Here is a 19473-nt window from a genome sequence, read left to right as displayed (position 1 = left end):
TTTCACTGTTGGAGCTGCTGTCTTTTTGGGTGGATGTAAAAGATATGGTGCTATGTATCCCTCAAAGTCACAAAAGCAGATTATCTGGTTATCTCAGTTTGCTGTCAGCAAACCTTTTGCTGTGTTTCCTAGTGTTGCGATAGTGACTACATTTTAGAAATACCTCATTGACTGTAAAGTGCTTTGAGTTGTCTGGTGATTGTGAGAAGTGATAAATCAATGCAAGGCTTTCTTGAGGGATTAAATTTGGGGCGGCACAGTGGTTAGCATTGCTGCCTCACAGTGCCAGGGACCTGGGTTCAATTCCGGCCTCGAGTCACTGTGTGGAGTTTGCATGTTCTCCCTGTGTCTGCATGGGTTTCCTCCGGGTGCTCTGGTTTCCTCCCACAGTCCAGAGATGTGCAGGTTAGGTGGTTTGGCCATGCCAAATTGACGCTTGTGTCAGGGGAATTAGCAGGGTAAATATGTGGGGTTATGGGAAAAGGCCCTGGGTGGGATTGTGGTCGAATGGCCTCCTTCTGCACTGTAGGGATTCCATGATTCTTCTAAGGTAGTGACAGAAACAGTGTATTTTCTTGAGTTTGGAAGTTGGAGAGCTATCTAATCAAGGTGTTCAATATAGTGGATACAAATGACTTTCCCCAGGTGGGGGAATCTAGAACAAGGGGGAGCAATCTTAAATTTGTATTCACTTGTATTGCTAGTCTTGTCCATATCCAATTGTAATGAAAAGGTGATGTGCTGTTTTAAACTACTTCAGTCTGTGTGATGGAGGTGGAAGCAAAATTGAATGTAATTTTTTCCCCATCCAGAACTTCCAGAATTCATCTATTTGTTTTTGAATAGACAGCACCATGGCTCTCTGTTAAATAAAGTGAGGCTCGATCTTAGTTCTCCATCAGGACAAATCACTGAATGCAAAAACTGATGTTATGAGTTACACACAGGTCCAAGAATCTGTTGCATATATTGACATGTACATAGGCACCACCCTCCATGCTTATGCTCGAGAGCGAACTTATGAACACACGAATTAGGAGCAGGAATGGGCCATTTGGCCCCTTGAGCCTGCTCTGCTATTTAATGAGATCTTTGCTGATCTGATTGTAGCCTCTATTTTCCCTGCCCAACCCTTTGCTTCCCCCATCAACCAACAATCTATCTAACTCCGTGTTACAAACCTTAAATGACCCTGCTTTCACCCCTTTCTGGGGAAGAGAATTTCACAGGCTACCAACCTTCCAAAAATAAGCTCTCCTCCTCTCCGCCTTATATAGGAGACTCATTATTTTAAAACTATGTCCCTTTGTTCTAGACTCCCCCACAAGGGGAAACATCCTGTAAAATCTACCCTGTAAAATCCTTTCAGGATCTATGTTTCAATAAGATCACTCTTTGTTTTTCTAAACTCAAATGGTTGCAGGCCCAACCTGCCCAGCTTTTCCCCAGAATCAGTTCAGTGAACCTTCTGTGAACTCCTAATGCAATTATGTCCTCCAAATAAGCACACCAAAATGCTACAGTTTTCTAAATGTGGTCTCACCAATGCCTGATATAACTGTGGAAAAGCTTCCCCACTTTTATATTCCATTCCTCCTGCAATAAACAGCAATATTCCATTTGCCTTCCTAATCATTACTGTACCTGCATATTAACCTTTCCTGATTCATGTACCAGGACATCCAGATCCCTCTGTACCACTGACTTCTGCAATCTCTTTCCATTTAGATAACATGATGCTTTTGTCCTGCCAATGTGGACAAATTCACATTTCACACATTTATTCTCCATCTGCCAATTTTTTGGCCATTCACTTAACCTATGTATACTCCTTTGCAGACTCTTTATGATCTCTTCACAACTTACTCTCCTACCTATTTTTGTGTCATCAGCAAATTTAACAACCCATACATTCGGTCTTTTAATCCAAGTACATTGTTGTAGATTGTAAATAGTTGAGGCTCCATCACTGAACCCTGTGGCACTCCACTTGTTACGTCTTTCCAACCCAAAAATGACCCATTTATGCCTACTCTGCTTCCTGTTAACTAATCTAGCTTCTGTGCACGCTAATATGTTAGCCTCCTGCACCGTTTTGTGCAATGACCTTTGATATGGAATCTTGTCAAATGCTTTCTGGACATCTAAGTACAGCACACCCACAGGTTCCCATTTATTCGTATTGTTTGTTGCTTTTTTAAAAACTAGTAAATTAGTCAAGTAATTTCCCTTTTGTAAGACCATGTTGACTCAGCCTGATTGGATCCATAATCGATTCCAGCATTTTCTGTATGACAGACGTTAGGCCGATAGTTTCCTGCTTTCTGTCTCCCACCTTTCTTGAGTAGAGGAGTCATATTCACTATTTTTTATTCTGATGGCACCTTCCCAGAATCGAGGGAATTTTGGAAAAGTAAACCAATACATCTACTATCTCAGCAGCCACTTTTAAGATGTTGGGGTGAAGTTCATCAGGACCTGGGGACTTGTCATCTTTCAGTTCGGAAAAATTTTCTCTTTTTTCAGTAACTGCCAGTTACAATAATTGCTTCAAGTTCCTCTGTCCCTTTCACCTTGCAATAATTTACAATTATCTTTGGGACATTATTTGTATCTTCTGCAGTGAAGGCATGCAAATTATCTATTCAATTCATCCATCATTTCTTTTTCATTAATTCCCCAGTAGAGACCAACACCCACTTCAGTTACTCTTTTTTTTCATTTTTAGATCCCTGTAGAAACTCTTATTATTTTCTTATTTCTAACTAGCTTTATGTCTCCTAATGGCAGCTTGTGATTTGTATCCAGGTTTCTCCATGTTTTTCTGTTCCTTTATTCATCTGGGACACAAAACATTTGAACAGTGGAGGAATGTATTGCGTATGGCCTTGGTTTCCATGTGGAGGCACAGTGGTGACGCTTCATTCATTTGACTCTCTTATTGCTACTCATCAGCAGTGTAAACTGGAAATGAAAGTCATCTTGGAGTCAACGTCAACGTTAACTTGGGGCTTCTCTCCCCACGGATGCTGCCAGACCTGTTGAGGTTTTGCAGCATTTTCTGTTTATTTCAGACTTTCAGTCTGCACTGTGTTTTACTGTTATGTTAGCATTCATCCTTCTGTTCTGATTTGCTTTTTTTTTTGGGACGTGTAACAGTTTGCTAAAATCCTGAAACAAATTCATTCCCATTAAGTAAAGTTATATTGGCATTGGAGGCATATCAGAGAAGGTTCACTAGGTCGATCCCTGGAATGGGGGGGGATTTTCTTATGAGGTTGAGTAGGGTGGACCTGTATTTGTTGGAATGTAGAAGAATGAGAGGCGACCTTATTGAAACATATCGCATTGTCAGGGAGCTTGACAGGGTAGATGCTGAGAGGTTGTTTCCGCTAGTGGGAAAGCCTAGGACCAGAGAGCATAATCTCAAAATAAGGGGTCACCCATTTAAGACACAGGTGAGGACGAATTGCCTCGGAGGGAAGTGAATCTGTGGAATTCTTTACTACAGAGGGCTGTAGAGGCTGGGTCATTAAGTATGTTCAAGGCTGAGACAGACAGATTTTTAATTATTCAGGGAATCGAGAGTTATGGGGATAAGGTGGGTAAGTGGAGTTGCGGGTTATCATAACTGATCAATCACGATCTTGTTGAATGGTGGAGCAGACTCGACAGGCTGAATGACCACCTTCTGCTCCTATGTGGTATGGTTTAATAAGGCTGATATCTTGACGTTTTATGATCCTCTTGGCTTTGATTTGTGGAGAGCACGTTTTTGATCTTTTGATTTGCAATATAGCCTGGTTAAATTATTTCCATTTCCTAACTGATCTCCAGGCAAACATAGGTAGGTCTTTCAACCTCTCAGACCTGCTGTGCCATTCATTTGCATCATGGCGGACTTCATCTCTATTTACCTAGCTTAGCTTTAGATCCCTTGATTCCTTTCCCTAGCGATGATCTATTCGTTTCAGTCTTGACAATTCCAGTTGTCCCAATATCCAGTGTACTGGGAGGAGAGAATTCCAGGTTTCTCCTATCATTTTGTGTGGGGACAAAGGTTTTCTGATTTCACTCCTAACTGGCCTAAACTCCATTTTTTTTTTTGCCCCTTGTTCTTGATTTCCCCCACCGGAGGAGTTACTTTCTTTGTACCTATCCAATCTAACATTTTAAATATCTCTTATCGGGGGAGAGTTATCCCTCCTACCTTTCATACTCCAGGCAAGTTTATACAATTTCTTTTCATAATTTAGCACTTAAGTTCCAATGTCATTCTGATGAATCCTGCTTCATCCACAGCCAGTAGGTCCATCCTGAGGTGAGGTGTCCAAACTGAACACAGCACTCGAGATGGGGTCTGACCAAGACACTCTGCGGCTGAAACATCACTTCCTCCCATTTGTATTCCAGCTCCCTTGGAATAAAAGCTAACTTTCTGTTTAACTTTTACTTTTTGCACCTGTCAGTTATTTTGGGAAGGCCAACTATAACTGAATTAGGCAAGAATTGGAGAATATGGATTGGGAATGGCTGTTTGAGGGTAAATCCACATTTGACATGGAAGTCTTTTAAAGACCAGTTGATAGTGCAGGATTATGTTCCTGTGAAAATGAAGGACAGGAATGGCAAGATTCGGGACCTTGGATGATGGGGGAAATTTTCAGCTTAAGTCAACAAAAAAAGGAAGCATGCATACAGTCCGGGCAACTAGAAACAAATGAGGCCCTTGAAGAATATAGAGAAAGCAGGAAGGAGCTCAAATGGGAGTTAGGAGGGCTATAAGGGGCCATGCAATATCATTGGCCAACAGGGTTAAGGAGAATCCCAAGGCAGTTTATATGTATGTTAAGAACAAGAGGGTATCTAAGGAAAGAGTAGGCCCCTCGAGGATGAAGGAGGGAGGTTATGTCTGGAACCAGTGGAAGTGCATGAGATCTTATCGGTATTCACCAAAGAGAGGGGCATGAGGAATGTTGAGGTTAGGGAAGGGTGTGTGAAAACTCTCAGGCAGGTCAACATCATGAAGGAGGAAGTGTTGGGTGTCTTAAAATGCATCAAGGTAGACAAGTCCCTAGGGCCAGGTGGGATCTATGCCAAGATACTGTGGGAGGCAAGGGACAAATTAGCTGGCGCCTTAACGGATATCTTTGCATCCTCTTTGGCCAAGGTGAGGTTCCAGAGGACTGGAGAATGGACAATGTTGTTCTTTTGTTTAAGGAGGGAAACGGAGATAATCCAGGTAATTACAGGCTGGTGGGTCTGAAGTCAGTGTTGGGGAAGCTAATGGAGATGATACTCAGATGGGATTTATTTGCATCTGGAGGAAAATGTAGGTGGTAGAACATAGAAAAGCTACAGCACAAACAGGCCCTTCAGCCCACAACTTGCGCTGAACAATTTCCTTGCCTTCTAGGCTAATCTATAACCCTCTATCTTACTAACCTCCATTTCAGTAAGGCATTTGACAAAGTCCCACATGGCAGGTTGGTTAAGAAGGTTAAGGCTCATGGGATACAAGGAGAAGTGGCTAGATGTGTGCAGAACTGGCTTGGCCATAGGAGACAGAGGGTAGTGGTCGAAGGGTCTTTTTCCGGCTGGAGGTCTGTGACCAGTGGTGTTCCGCAGGGCTCTGTACTGGGGCCTCTGCTATTTGTGATATATATAAATGATTTGGAAGAAGGTGTAACTGGTGTAATCAGCAAGTTTGCGGATGACACGAAGATGGCTGGACTTGCGGATAGCGAAGAGCATTTTCGGGCAATACAGCAGGATATAGATAGGCTGGAAAATTGGGTGGAGAGATGGCAGATGGAGTTTAATCCGGATAAATGCGAAGTGTTGCATTTTGGAAGAAATAATGTAGGGAGGAGTTATACAATAAATGGCAGAGTCATCAGGAGTATAGAAACACAGAGGGACCTAGGTGTGCAAGTCCACAAATCCTTGAAAGTGGCAGCACAGGTGGAGAAGGTGGTGAAGAAGGCATATGGTATGCTTGCCTTTATAGGACGGGGTATAGAGTATAAAAGCTGGAGTCTGATGATGCAGCTGTATAGAACGCTGGTTAGGCCACATTTGGAGTACTGCGTCCAGTTCTGGTCGCCGCACTACCAGAAGGACGTGGAGGCGTTAGAGTGCAGAGAAGGTTTACCAGAATGTTGCCTGGTTATGTTCTAGCTATGAGGAGAGATTGGGTAAACTGGGGTTGTTCTCCTTGGAAAGACGGAGAATGAGGGGAGATCTAATAGAGGTATACAAGATTATGAAGGGTATAGATAGGGTGAACAGTGGGAAGCTTTTTCCCAGGTCGGAGGTGACGATCACGAGGGGTCACGGGCTCAAGGTGAGAGGGGTGAAGTATAACTCAGATATCAGAGGGACGTTTTTTACACAGAGGGTGGTGGGGGCCTGGAATGCGCTGCCAAGTAGGGTGGTGGAGGCAGGCACGCTGACATCGTTTAAGACTTACCTGGATAGTCACATGAGCAGCCTGGGAATGGAGGGATGCAAACGATTGGTCTAGTTGGACCAATGAGCGGCACAGGCTTGGAGGGCCGAAGGGCCTGTTTCCTGTGCTGTACTGTTCTTTGTTCTTTGAACCTATCCAAAAGACTCAATCGAATCTGCTTCCACCACCACTACCGGCAGCAGATTCCACGCACCCACCACCCTCCGAGTGAAAAACTTACCCCTAACATCTGCTCTATACCTACTCCCGAGCACCCTAAACCTGTGGCCTCTCGTGACAACCATTTCAGCCCTGGGTAAAAGCCTCTGAGAATCCACTTTATCAATACCTCTCAACATCTTATACACCTCTATCAGGTCACCTCTCATCCTCTGATTAGTAAGTGTGTGGATAACACAGAAATTGACAGAGTTGCAGATAGTGACAAGGATTGGAATCAGATTCCCTACAGTGCAGAAGGAGGCCTTCAACACATGGGGTCTGCACCGGCCACAATCCCACCCAGGCCTGGTAACCCCATGTATTTATCCTGCTAATCCCCTGACACTAAGGTGTATTTCTCTTGGCCAATCCACCTAATCTGCACATCTTTGGATTGTCAAAGGATACAGCAGAATATAGATAGATTGCAGACTTGGGCAGAGCAGTGGCAGATGGAGTTTAATCTGGACAATTGCGAGGTGATGCATTTTAGAAGATTAAATTCGGGTGCGAATAATACAGTAATTGGCAGAACCCTTAGGAACGTTGACATACAGAGGGATCTGGGCGTGCTGGACCATGGATCCCTGAAAGTGGCAGATAAGGTAGTCAAGAAGGCATACAGCATGCTTGCCTTCATTGGCCAGGGTATAGAGTATAAAAGTTGGCAAGTTATGTTACAGCTGTATAAAACTTTAATTAGACTGCATTTGGAATATTGCGTTCAGTTCTGGTCACCACACTGCCAGAAGGATGCGAATGCTTTGGAGACGGTGTGAAGAAGGTTTACCAGGATGTTGCCTGGTTTGGAGGGTTTTGGGTATAACGAGAGGTTGGATAAATCATAGAATCTTACAGTGCAGAAGAGGCTATTCGGCCCATCGAATCTGCACTGACCACAATCCCACCCAGGCCCTATCCCCATAACCCCATGCATTTACCCTAGCTAGTCCGTCTGACATTAAGGGACAATTTTAGCATGGCCAATCCACCTAATCCATACATCTTTGGCCCATGGGAGGAAACTGGAGTACCCGGAGGAAACCATGCAGACACAGGGAGAACGTGCAAACTCCTCACAGAACTTGGGTTGCTTTTGCTGGAAAGATGGAGGCTGAGGGGTGACCTGAAAGTCTACAAAATTGAGGCGCATAGATAGGGTGGAGAGTCAGAGGTTTTTTCCCCAGAGTGGAAGGGTTGACTAGAAGAGGGCACAGATTTAAGGTGAGAGGTGGTAAGTTAGGGGAGATGTGCAGGGAAAGTTTTTCAGAGGGTGGTAGGTGCCTGGAACTCTGCCAGTGGAGGTGGTGGAAGCAGGCACATTAGCAGCATTCAAGGTGTATCTTGATAGACACATGAACAGAGGCATAGAAACTGCATATTGATGCAGGCCTGGTAGGCTGAAGGGCCTGTCCTGTGCTATATTGTTTTTTGTACTTGAATTTTGAAAGCTCTGTTCCTAATTCCTCACCATTTTGAAAATATTCTCATTTAACTTCCTTGGGTCCACACTGGGTGATTTCACATTTGCACACATTAAGTTCCATCTGTCCCAGATTTGCCTGTTTACTTAATCTAAGTCCCTTCATAACTTCCTGCATCTATCCATGCTACTTGCTGTCCCGACTAATTCAGTCGTCCAATACTGAAATTTAATTTTACTTTTTGAATTTGACTTAGAACTTTGAAAACTGTAAAATAAGCTGGAAGTTTGTCAAGGTTTACCGAAGCTGCTGGCGCGGCATGGTGGCACAGTGGTTCGCACTGCTTCCTCACAGCACCAGGGACTCGTGTTCAATTCGGCTTGGGTCACTATCTGTGTGGAGTTTGCATGTTCTCCCTGTGTCTGTGTGGGTTTCCTCCAGGTGCTCCGGTTTCCTTGCACAGTCCAAAGATGTGCAGGTTAGGTGAATTGGCTGTGCTAAATTCTCCCTCTGTGTACCCGAGCAGGCGCCGGAGTGTGGCAACTAGGGGATTTTCACAGTACCTTCATCGCAGTGCGAATGTAAGCCTAATTGTGACTAATAAATAACTTTATTTTACTGTCTGTGAGTGTGCACTCTCTGATGTCTGAATATGTGTACAAAGAACAAAGACAATTACAGCACAGGAATAGGCCCTTCAGCCTTCCAAGCCAGCACCGACCATGTCTGACTGAACTAAAAGCCCCTATTCTTCCAGGGACAATATCCCTCTATATCCATCTTATTCATGTATTTGTCAAGATGCCCCTTAAAAGTCACTAACATATCTGCTTCCACTACCTCCCCCGGCAGCGAGTTCCAGGCACCCACCACCCTCTGTTTTAAAAACTTGCCTCGTACATCTCCTTTTAAACCTTGCCCCTTAAACCTATGCCCCCTTGTAATTGACTCTTCCACCTTGGGAAAAAGCTTCTGATTATCCACTCTGTCCATGCCCCTCATAATCAGGTCACCCCTCAACCTCCGTCGTTTCAATGAGAACAAACCAAGTTTCTCCAATCTCTCCTCATAGCTAATGCCCTCCAGATCAGGCAACATCTTGGTAAATGTTTTTTGTATCCTGTCCAAAGCCTCCACATCTTTTTACTGTTACTGTTAGCAGAAAACTGAGGGAGCACTAGTAACTTGCATGTGGCTCAAAAAAGCCATAGAGTATCTGCTGACGCATAGTGGTTGCAAAGAGTGTTTGTAAATGGAGTTGGTAAGTTTGGAATTTGATGAGAAGCAATTTTGATGTGGGGAGAAGGAGGTGGTTCTTCAGTACTTGGGTTGGTTCGTGGCAGTAGGGGAAAAATCAAGTGTCAATGATCGTTGCATCATAAGGTTTAGGTTGGTCATTTGGCTATGTTAGAGGACCAGGAGCAATCCAGAATAAAATAATCGCAGGAGGGTTAATTTCAGTGGAGTGAGAATGGATCTAGCTTGCATAAATTGGAATCAAAGATTGGCAGAAAAAACTCAAGACGATGAGCTGTCTTTAAAGCAGATATGCTTTGAGTACAGTAGTGTTGCATTCCCACAAGGATGAACCAAATGAATGACAAAAGAGGGTAATATGGAGCAGCTACAGTGTGTGTATGACGTGAGGTTGATGACACGAGTGAAAACCAGCCTGAAGGTATAGAAAGTTCAGAGGGGAAGCGGAAAAATAAATTAACATGAGAAGAGACTGGTAGCTAACATAAAAGGGAATGCAAAAGTCTTGTTTAGCCAAATAATTAGGGTACAGGGCACAATTTCAAAGTTTGCAGATGAAAGTTTGCACTAGTCACTCGTTTGCAGAAGTCACTAGTTTGGCCTCAGAGTATTGTGTCCAGTTATGGACACCACACCGTAGGAAGGGTGTGAAGATATTGGAAAGAGTTCGAAGAAGATGCATGGGAATGGTTCCAAGGAGAAGGAATTTCAGTTATGAGGATAGATTGGTTTGATTTATTATTGTCACATGTATTAACATAGTGAAAAGTATTGTTTTTTGCATGCTCTACAGAAAAAGCATACCGTTCACAGAGAAGGAAACGAGTGCAGAATGTAGTGTTACAGTCATAGCTAGGGTGTAGAGAAAGAGCAACTTAATGCAAGGTAAGTCCATTCAAAGGCTGACAGCAGGGAAGAAGCTGTTCTTGAGTCGGTTGGTACGTGACCTCAGACTTTTGTGTCTTTTTCCCAACAGAAGAAGGTGAAAGAGAGAATGTCCTGGGTGCATGGGGCCCTTAATTATGCTGGCTGCTTTGCCGAGGCAGCGGGAAGTGTAGACAGTGTCAATGGATGGGAGGCTGATTTGCGTTGGGCTACATTCACGACTTTTTGTCGTTTCTTGCAGTCTTGGTCAGAGCACGAGCCATACCAAGTTGTGATACAACCAGAAAGAATGCTTTCTATGGTGCATCTGTAAAAGTTGGTGAGTGTCGTAGCTGACATACCAAATTTCCTTAGTCTTAGAAAGTAGAAGCGTTGGTGGGCTTTTTTAACTATTTCCTCGGGTGGATGTAGCTGTTACTAGGGGGCATAACTATACGGTTTGTGGTGGAAGATAAAGGAGGGATGTCTGAGGTAGGTTCTTTACTCAGTGGTTGGGTGTGGAATGGACTGCCTGCTGTGATAGTGGAGTTGGACACTTTAGGAAATTTCAAGCGGTTATTGGATAGGCACATGGAGCACACCAGAATGATCGGGAGTGGGATAGCTTGATCTTGGTTTCGGAAAAGGTTCGGCACAATATAGTGGGCCGAAGGGCCTGTACTGTTCTATGTATGGTGTTGGCATGGGGGGGGAGACCAGGGCAGGTTGTTAGTGATCTGGACACCTAAAACCTTGAAGCTCTCAACCCTTTTTACTTTGTCCCCATTGAGTAGACGGGCATGTTCTCCTTTACGCTTCCTGAAGTCAATGACCATATCCTTTTGTTTTGTTGACATTGAGGGAGAGATTATTGTTGCCACACAAGTTCACCAGATTCTCTATCTCATGACGAGACACTCTGTCTCGTCATTGTTTGAGATCTGACCCACTATGGTGCTGTCGTCATCAAACTTGAAAATCGAATTGAAAAGGATGTTAGGTGTATAAGGAGTATAACAGGGGTCTGAGAAGACCCTTGTGGGGCACCGCTGTTGAGGATGATCATGGATCATGTTGCCTATCGTTACTGATTGTGGTCTGAGATGGAAAGTTCAGGATCCAGTCGCAGAAGGAGGTGCCGAGGCGCAGGCCACGGAGTTTGGAGATGAGTTTCGTGGGAATAATAGTGTTGAAGGCTGAGCTGTAGTCAATGCATAGGTGTCCTTGTTATCTAGGTGTTCCAGGGTTGAGTGCAGGGCCAGGGAGATGGCATCTGCTATGGACCTGTTGCGGCGATAGGCAAACTGTAGTGGATCGAGGTAGTCCGGGAGGCTAGAATTGATTCGTGCCATGACTAGTCTTTTGAAGCACTTCATAATGATGGATGTCAGAACCACTGGCTGATGGTTATTAAGGCACGCTGCTTGGTTTTTCTTGGATACTGGGACGGTGCTCATCGTTTTGAAGCAGATAGGGATCTCAGATTGTTGTAAAGAGAGGCTGAAGATGTCTGCGAATACTCCCACCAGCTGAGTGCTCGTCCAGGTACCCCATCCGGGCCAATCGCTTTCTGTGGGTTGACTTTTGAGAAAGCTGTTCTGGCATCTACAATGGTGACCCCAGATACAGGTTCGTCCAGGGTAGAGGGCATGCTCTCGCTGACCTGTTGCTCAAAACAGGTGTAGAATGCATTGAGCTCATCAAGGTGGGGGTGCATTTGAGCCAGTGATTTTACATAACTTCATCTTGTAGCCTGTTATGTCTTGCAGACCTTGCCATAGTCGGCGAGGGTCGATGTGGCTAGCCTGGGACTCTAGCTTGGTCTGGTACTGTCTTTTGGCATCTTTGATGGATCTTTGACGTTAGTACTGTTTTCTTGAGAGTAAGAAGTTTGAGAGTTTGAGAGGAGATTTGTAGAGGTATTCAAAATCATGAAGGATCTGGACTGTTCCCACATGTGAAAGGATTGAGAACGAGAGGACACAGATTTTAAAGTAATTAGTAAAAGAAGCAAAAGTGATATGAGGAGAAATTATTTTATGCAGTGAGTGGTTAGGGTTTGGGAACCACTGCCTGAGAATCTGATGCAGGCAGGATCAATTGAAGAATTCAAAGGGAATTAGTTATCTGAAAAGTAGGAATATATGTGGTTACAGGGAGAAGGCCGGATGAAAGCTCTAGATGAGTTACTCATTCGGAGAGCCGGTGCAGACACAATGGGCCAAATGACCACCTCTGAGCCATAACAATTCTTGGTTCTGTGACCATGGCCTTCTATTTCATCCTCCCATGCTTGTGTAGTTTCCCCTGAAGTGCATCTGTGCCATTCACTCCAGTCATTCTTATCACACTCTGGGTAATGAATCTTCTCAATTCCCTATTGGATTTCTTGGTGTCTATCTTCTATCGATGACCTCTGGTTATACTCCTGCACAGAAGTGTATCCACTCTGTCGAAAACCATCATAATTTTAAAGATGTCTATTAGCTCACCCATCAGCCTTTCTTTTTCGACAGAAAAGAAACCCAACCTGTCGCTCCTTCTTTGATATGTATACGCACATATTTCTGGTATCATCCTTGAATCTTCTGCACCTATGCCAGTGCCTCTAAATCGTGTATATAATATGGTGCTCGTGTGTGGTCTAATCAAGGTACATTATCTTGATATTAGTCAACAGAAATCAATGGGACTGGGATCTGATAAATCCCTTGCGCCTGATGGCCTACCTCTTCGGGCTCAAAGACGTAACTTGATTTTCCAGAATTCCTTCAATTCTGGAATGGTCCTAGTGATTTGGAAGGTAGCAAATGTAACATCACCGTTGAAAAAAGGAGGGAGAGAAAAACTGGGAACTGGGACAGATTTAGTCTGTCACAAATCGTTGGAAAAATTCTGGAATCCATTATTAGGAAACATAGAAAATAGGAGCTTTGGCCCTTCAAGCCTGCTCCAATATTCATTATGATCACGGCTGATCATCAATAGCCTGATTTTCCCCCCATATCCTCACCCACCCCCAACACACGCACCCCCATGTGTACATGCATCCACACAAATAGTGATAGGCACAGAAAATTAGATGACTGTGCAAAGTTGGCATGGTTTTATGGGAAAGCGAACTTGTGTTTGACAGATCTACTGGAGATTTTTGTGGGTGAACGTAGTTGGATGTATCAAGGAAGAATCGTATATTTGGATTTTCAAAAAAGATTCCCTAAGGTGCCACATAAAAGGTTTTGTTGAAAAAATAAGGGTTTATGGGGGTTGGGGGTAACTATTAGCATGCATAGAGGACAGGAAATTGAGTAGGAATAAATAGGAATATTTCAGATTGATAGGTTGTTGATAGAGTGCCATAAAAGTCAGTGCTGTACCCTCTGCTATTTCCACTCTATTTCAATGACTTGGATGAAGTGACCAAGTTTAAGGTATTCATTTGCTGATGATCCAGAGCTTCCTGGGAAACGAGCCGCAAGTCCACAAAGGGTTATAGATAGGTTGAGAAAGTGGATAGGAAGGTGGCGGATGGAATATACTGTGAGGAAATGAGAGTTTTCACTTGTTGGAAAATAAGACTTTTAAAATCAAAATGATTAAATATAGGCATTCAAAAGGAATTGGGCGTTCTTGTACAAAGAAACATCATAAATCAGATAAAGTTTACAATATTGGGAAGGCAACAAAAGTAGAAAATGATGGAAATGCTCAGGTAGTCTGGCAGCATTTGTGGACATAGAAACTGAACATTTCAGGTCGAGACACTCTCCGAACTGGAAAAAGGTTATAAAGTGTAACCGGTTTGAAGTAGAAAAATGGGGAAGGATGGAAAAAGGGCAAAAGTGAAGGTCTGCTGGGTTGGAAAACTTTGAGAGCAAAGGAAAACACATCAAAGCAACTGGTCTCTGAACCTCAAAGCTGCTAATTTATACCTGTTGTTTTCTTTGTGCCAATTTAAATACTGTGGTGTCTGGGAAATTAATGCTTTCCTTGTGTGTTGTGTCTTTAAGTTTAATGGAAGTAACTCAAGAAAATCTTGAAGAGCCTTCAAAAAACATTATTTTGATTCCTGATCCAGTGTGCTCCCCATTTCTTGCTATCATATGAAGTGAATCAAATTGGCTAAAAGCTTCAGTGGGATCCTAGCAAGGAAGCCTTGTATTTCAATATCTGTGCCTTTCCCATATTCTTATTTCTCCTGTGTTAGCCTCTAAGGACCCTATATTTTACTGTTGCTACTTTCCTCCTAAATCTGTGGAGAAGCTGTGACAATATGTTTTTTACATTTCTTGCTGATTGATTCTTATTCTAGACTCTCCTATCAGTTTTTTGGTGGCTTCTTAAACTCAGTCCTTTGGTTTTCTGCTTTTCATTACATTATAATCCACTTTTAATGTAATACTACCCTTGAATGGATCACTTTTCTGGTGGGAGTTTTTGTTTCTGTGGAATATATATTCATAGAATTATTAAGTTTTTAAAAAATGTTTGTCTTTGTTGATCTACCATTATGCCTTTCAACTTTTTCTAATTTACCTTTGCCAACTTGCCCCTCATACCTCTACACCTAGAAGGTATAGAGGTGTCCCACACAACACCTAGAAACCTTCATGGTTTGACACCAAATTCAAATTAACGTTGAAAAAGTGAAATTCAGGCCGTGAGCACCTTCCTTCAAGGGCAGTGATGGGCAGTACCACTTCATCACTGACTACAAAATCTGGTTATGTTCCTATCCTCCTTCCATGTTAAGGAATTAATGTTCAGCTTTAGGGCAGCATGGTGACAGTGGTTAGCATTGCTGCTTTGCAGCGCCAGAGACCTGGGTTCCGATTTCTGGCTTGGTTCACTGTCTGTGTGAAGTTTGCATGTTCCCCCCCATGTCTGCATGGGTTTCCTCCCACATTCTGAAAGACGTGCTGGTTGGGTGCATTGACCTGAACAGGTATCGGACTGTGGCGACTAGGGGAATTTCACAGAAACTTCATTGCGGTGTTAATGTAAGCCTTGTGACTAATAAATAAACTTTAACTTTAGAAGAATTACTGCCCAAACTGTCAAACCCATCATTCAACTGGAGACAATACAGGGAACTTGGGAGCCCTGCTTGAGCAACAGTACGTAGTTTTCAGTCATGGTCTAAAACCATAGCTTCTTGATTTGATAGTCAAAACACGTCCATAGATAAGTCACTGTTGTAAGATCCAAAGTATTTCTCGAGACTTAAAGACAGCTTGGACCTCTGCTGAAATACCTTGTAACTAAAATGCTGTCTTTGTTTTTCATTTCACTGGAATTGAACTGAAGCTCCAGCCTTCAAGCTGAAGCTTACTTAAGACGCAGAAGTAGGCGGCACAGTGGTTAGCACTACTGTCTGATAGTGCCAGGGACCCGGGTTTGATTTCAACCTTGGGTGACTGTCTGTCTGGTGTTTGCATGTTCTCCTTGTCTGCATGGGTTTCCTCCGGATGCTCTGGTTTCGTCCCACGCAGAGACGGAGAATGTACAAACTTCATGCAGTCACCTAAGGCTGGAATTGAACCCTGGGTCTATAGCGACTCTCCCCCTACTCTTGCACGTCCTCTCGAATTATACCCTTTAGTTTATAGTGTATCCCCATGTTCTTCCCACCAAAATAAATCATGTCACATTTCTCTGCATTGACCGTCATCTATCACCTATCTACCCACTCCTCCAATTTATCTGTCACTTTGAAGTTTTACACAGTTCTCTTCACAGTTCACAATGGTTCCAGGTTTTGTGTCATCCGCAAACTTTGAAATTGTGCCCTATGTACCAAGACCTAGGTCAATATATATCAGGAAAAGCAAGGCTCCCAACACTGACCCCGGGAACTCCACTGCCTCTAGCCTGTTCATCATTACTCTCTCTTTCCTATCACTCGACCAACTCCGTATCGCTACTGTCCCTTTTACTCCAGAAACTAGAACTTTTGCCCACAAGTCTGTGTTGCACTGTATTAAATGTCTTTTGAAAGACCATGTACAACACATTAATCTCATCGACTCTTTCTGTTACCTCTTTTAAAAAAAAAAATCCAAATTTGTTAAACATGATTTTCTCTAGAGATTTGTGCTGGCTTTCTTTAACCTGCATTTGTCCATATCACAATTTTCTTAATATTCCTTGGCCTTGGTTCTTTTCTTCTTTTAAGTGGATTCAATTTCCAGTTTGAATTTTACCATTTCCATCTTTACAATATTTTAGCAGACAGAGAGGTTGTTGAAATGGATGTACATGCCTTTGTCCCGATTTAAGAAGCTGCCAAAATTGTATTTGCATTTCAGTCGTTAAATGTGTACTTAACCTCACCTCTTGACTTTTTTCCCTTCAGTTCTTCCTGATAAAGTATTACCTGGCAATTATTATAAGTGCCATTATATTTATTCTTTAATAACTATCCAGAATTTGATATAATTGGTTTGCGAACTGTGTCCACTGCTATATAAAACTGCAGTCACTAAATAGTAGTGCACAGTTTTTTAAAATTTAGTATACTTGGTGTTACCAGAGCAGCCAAAGAGTGCATTTTTGTATGTGGTTTTGTTTGACCTGGGTATTATCCCACATTGGCATGTATTCCAGAAACAATGCACACACATGAAAGAGAGGGAAATCTTTTGTGCTTTCATGTCTTTTGTGCTAGTTTTGAAACTGGGAACCTTTTTCCTACCTCATGGTAAATTACTTCAGCTAGTCAGCTATTTTTCTTTTTGAAAGATTCTCACTAGTACCTGGAGCTACCCTAATGATGATGATTCTGGGTAAGACTTGCATGCTCTACTGCTCGACTTCAATTGCAACCAGACGTTACTTTGAATTTGTTCAACCTTTTCCAGTTTGGATACTGACTGTTTCGCATCCATGTTATTTTGAAGTTCCATTTCTATTAGGTTGAGTGTACAACTTGTCATTTGAGCAATTCTATAAGTGAATGGGGACTTGAATTAACTGGCCTTCACTCATGACAATGTACGTAACAATGTATTTAATAATTGGACAAGGATGTGTTCCTGTCCTGACAGTACACTCCTAAATTTATTTTTCATATACTAATGGTACATTTCTTGGCCTCCTGTTTAAAGTTGTGATTCCTAAAGCTTTTCTGTTCGAGTTAAAACCGTAGGCAAACATGAAAGGAAGACTAGTCTCTTTCTAAATTTGGATTAAAGATGTTTGCAGAACTAATGATTGACTAATGTAAATATGATCACCTTTGCCTGATTTATCCAGAACTAAGAACAACTTACAGGTTTCAGACCAGTAAGATCTGTAAACTCTGAACAATTGGCTGGGAAATGACCAGGAACAGATCAGACATGAATGTTTTTAAAAACAAGTTATTTTCACTCTTCTGTGAGTGAAAGAACTTGTAAAGTTTTTTTTCCCCTTCTCTTTCATATTTTGTTTCATGAATTTCTGGCTCCTGAACAAGTCTTGAGCAGAAGTTTGCAGGTCTTGCCACTTCCTATGAACCTGCCTGGGATGCTTGTCATTTTATCGGTTTAACAAGGAGAGAAATACTACTTACGGTTCTTTGTTGTAAATGAAATTGATTAATATCTTTTATGAAAAGAGGAACTGCTTTGATTAAAATGTACAGATTTTCCCTTCCCATTTGAAAGTGCAGAGCAACCAAGTAGCAGGATTTTCTTAGAACCCAAGTAAGACTTTCTTTGACCTTTCAGTTGACCTCTAACATACCTGAGCATAGCAACAGCCTGCCTATGTTCTGGATTGACTGGTTGAATAATTTTGTGCCACTAGATAGTTGAAATCATTTCCTAAACTGCTTTCCAAACTTTTTAGAATAACTGAATATTGGGAGTAGAATTCAACTGCTGCTAAAACCTCTGCCCAGAGTGCCTTGAGTTTAGGGAACCAGATTAGTCATGCAAAATAGCTTGGACAATTTTCTCAAAAAGTAATAGCTCTGAATATGTCTAAACAGTACCTGAGTGAGGGTAGCTGCTGAGTTAGCTGTAGTAGCTCTACTGCTGTCTTAGTTGAGCTTTAGATGCAAAGCATTTCATCGAACAAAATTCATTTGCAGCTGTTGAAATTGGTCCATTGAAGTGTAATGAATTTGGGGTGTTGGAAATAAGCATTGGATTTATTTCACTATATAACAGGCGTAAATGAAACTTTTGCATTGTTTTGCATGTTGTGTTTTAAAATAATAGCATATGTACCATCTTGGGTAAGTGGTTCTGTTCATTTTTATACAGACTGAGCTACAGGTGAAATTTATAAAGCTGCTGTATCTGGATGGTAAAGCTGATGCTCTATCTCTTTACAAATCTATAAAGAAGTTCTATGTTGAGCACCAAATCTGTCTACAGTCTATGGCCATGATAACAACAAATGGTTCCGCCATTATGATGGGATCGAAAGGGGGTCTTCATGTCAAGCTTAAGGTAAAGTAATATTCTTCCAGTTTTGATCATGATGGAATTCCATTTAGTTGCATAGGGATTATTGTTTGATAATTAGCAAATTATTGAAAGTTTTGATTCTAGTGATAAGTACATGTAATCTTTTGACTCTAAAAATGAGACTTCTGTGTCGCCAGAGTTTTATGATGCATCTTACTCATCCGAGATATAACATAGTTTTCAATCTGTTCAATTTGCAACTATGACCTACTGTAGGAAGGATGCAATTGTCAGAAAAATCGGGTGTAAAAAGTAATTGATATGATTCAAAAACCATCAAATTGCAAGTGTGTAGAGGTGACAAAATAAGTAAAACCTACATTTAGTATTTAACACCATTTTGTCCAATATTTTTTCATAACACCACTTTCCAGTATATAGTTCTCGAGTCTTAATAGCATTTCTTGTGCTTAGTATCCATATCTAAAGGTATGGTAGTGGAATGGTTATGTTATTGGACTAGTAATCCAGAGGTCTGGGCTAACAATCCAGAGGTATGCATTCAGTTCTCACTGTGGCAGTTTGTTAATTTAAATTAAGTTTATCAGACATGTATGGAATAAAAATCTAGTATCCATGTTGGTGGTGATGGAGCCATCAGATTGTTACAAAAACCTAACTATTCATTAATGGCCTTTAACGTAGAAAACATACAACATAGGAACAGGAGGAGGCATTTGGCCCTTCGAGCCTGCTGTGCCATTTATTACAATCGTGGCTGATCACCCAACTCAATAGTCTAATCCTGCTTTTTTCCCCCCATAACCTTTGATCCCATTTGCCCCAAGTGCTATATCTA

At 42.1% G+C, this 19473-nt stretch overlaps 1 protein-coding gene across 6 annotated transcripts in view; it reads left to right on the top strand.

Moving 5' to 3' along the window:
* nckipsd (NCK interacting protein with SH3 domain) overlaps positions 1–19473 on the top strand; it is a 301148-nt gene that overhangs the window by 18676 nt on the left and 262999 nt on the right. For 2 of the 6 annotated variants that reach the window (XM_078209290.1, XM_078209291.1), the window contains one exon: positions 18468–18656. The exons of the other annotated variants lie outside the window; for them this stretch is intronic. In XM_078209290.1, the coding sequence (XP_078065416.1) occupies positions 18468–18656 (189 nt within the window). The remainder of the gene's footprint in view (positions 1–18467; positions 18657–19473) is intronic. 6 annotated transcript variants of the gene reach the window in all.

The sequence above is a fragment of the Mustelus asterias genome, chromosome 3, assembly GCF_964213995.1.
Source record: "Mustelus asterias chromosome 3, sMusAst1.hap1.1, whole genome shotgun sequence".
Classification (NCBI taxonomy): Eukaryota; Metazoa; Chordata; class Chondrichthyes; order Carcharhiniformes; family Triakidae; genus Mustelus; species Mustelus asterias.
This window is presented reverse-complemented; position numbering and strand designations above follow the sequence as displayed.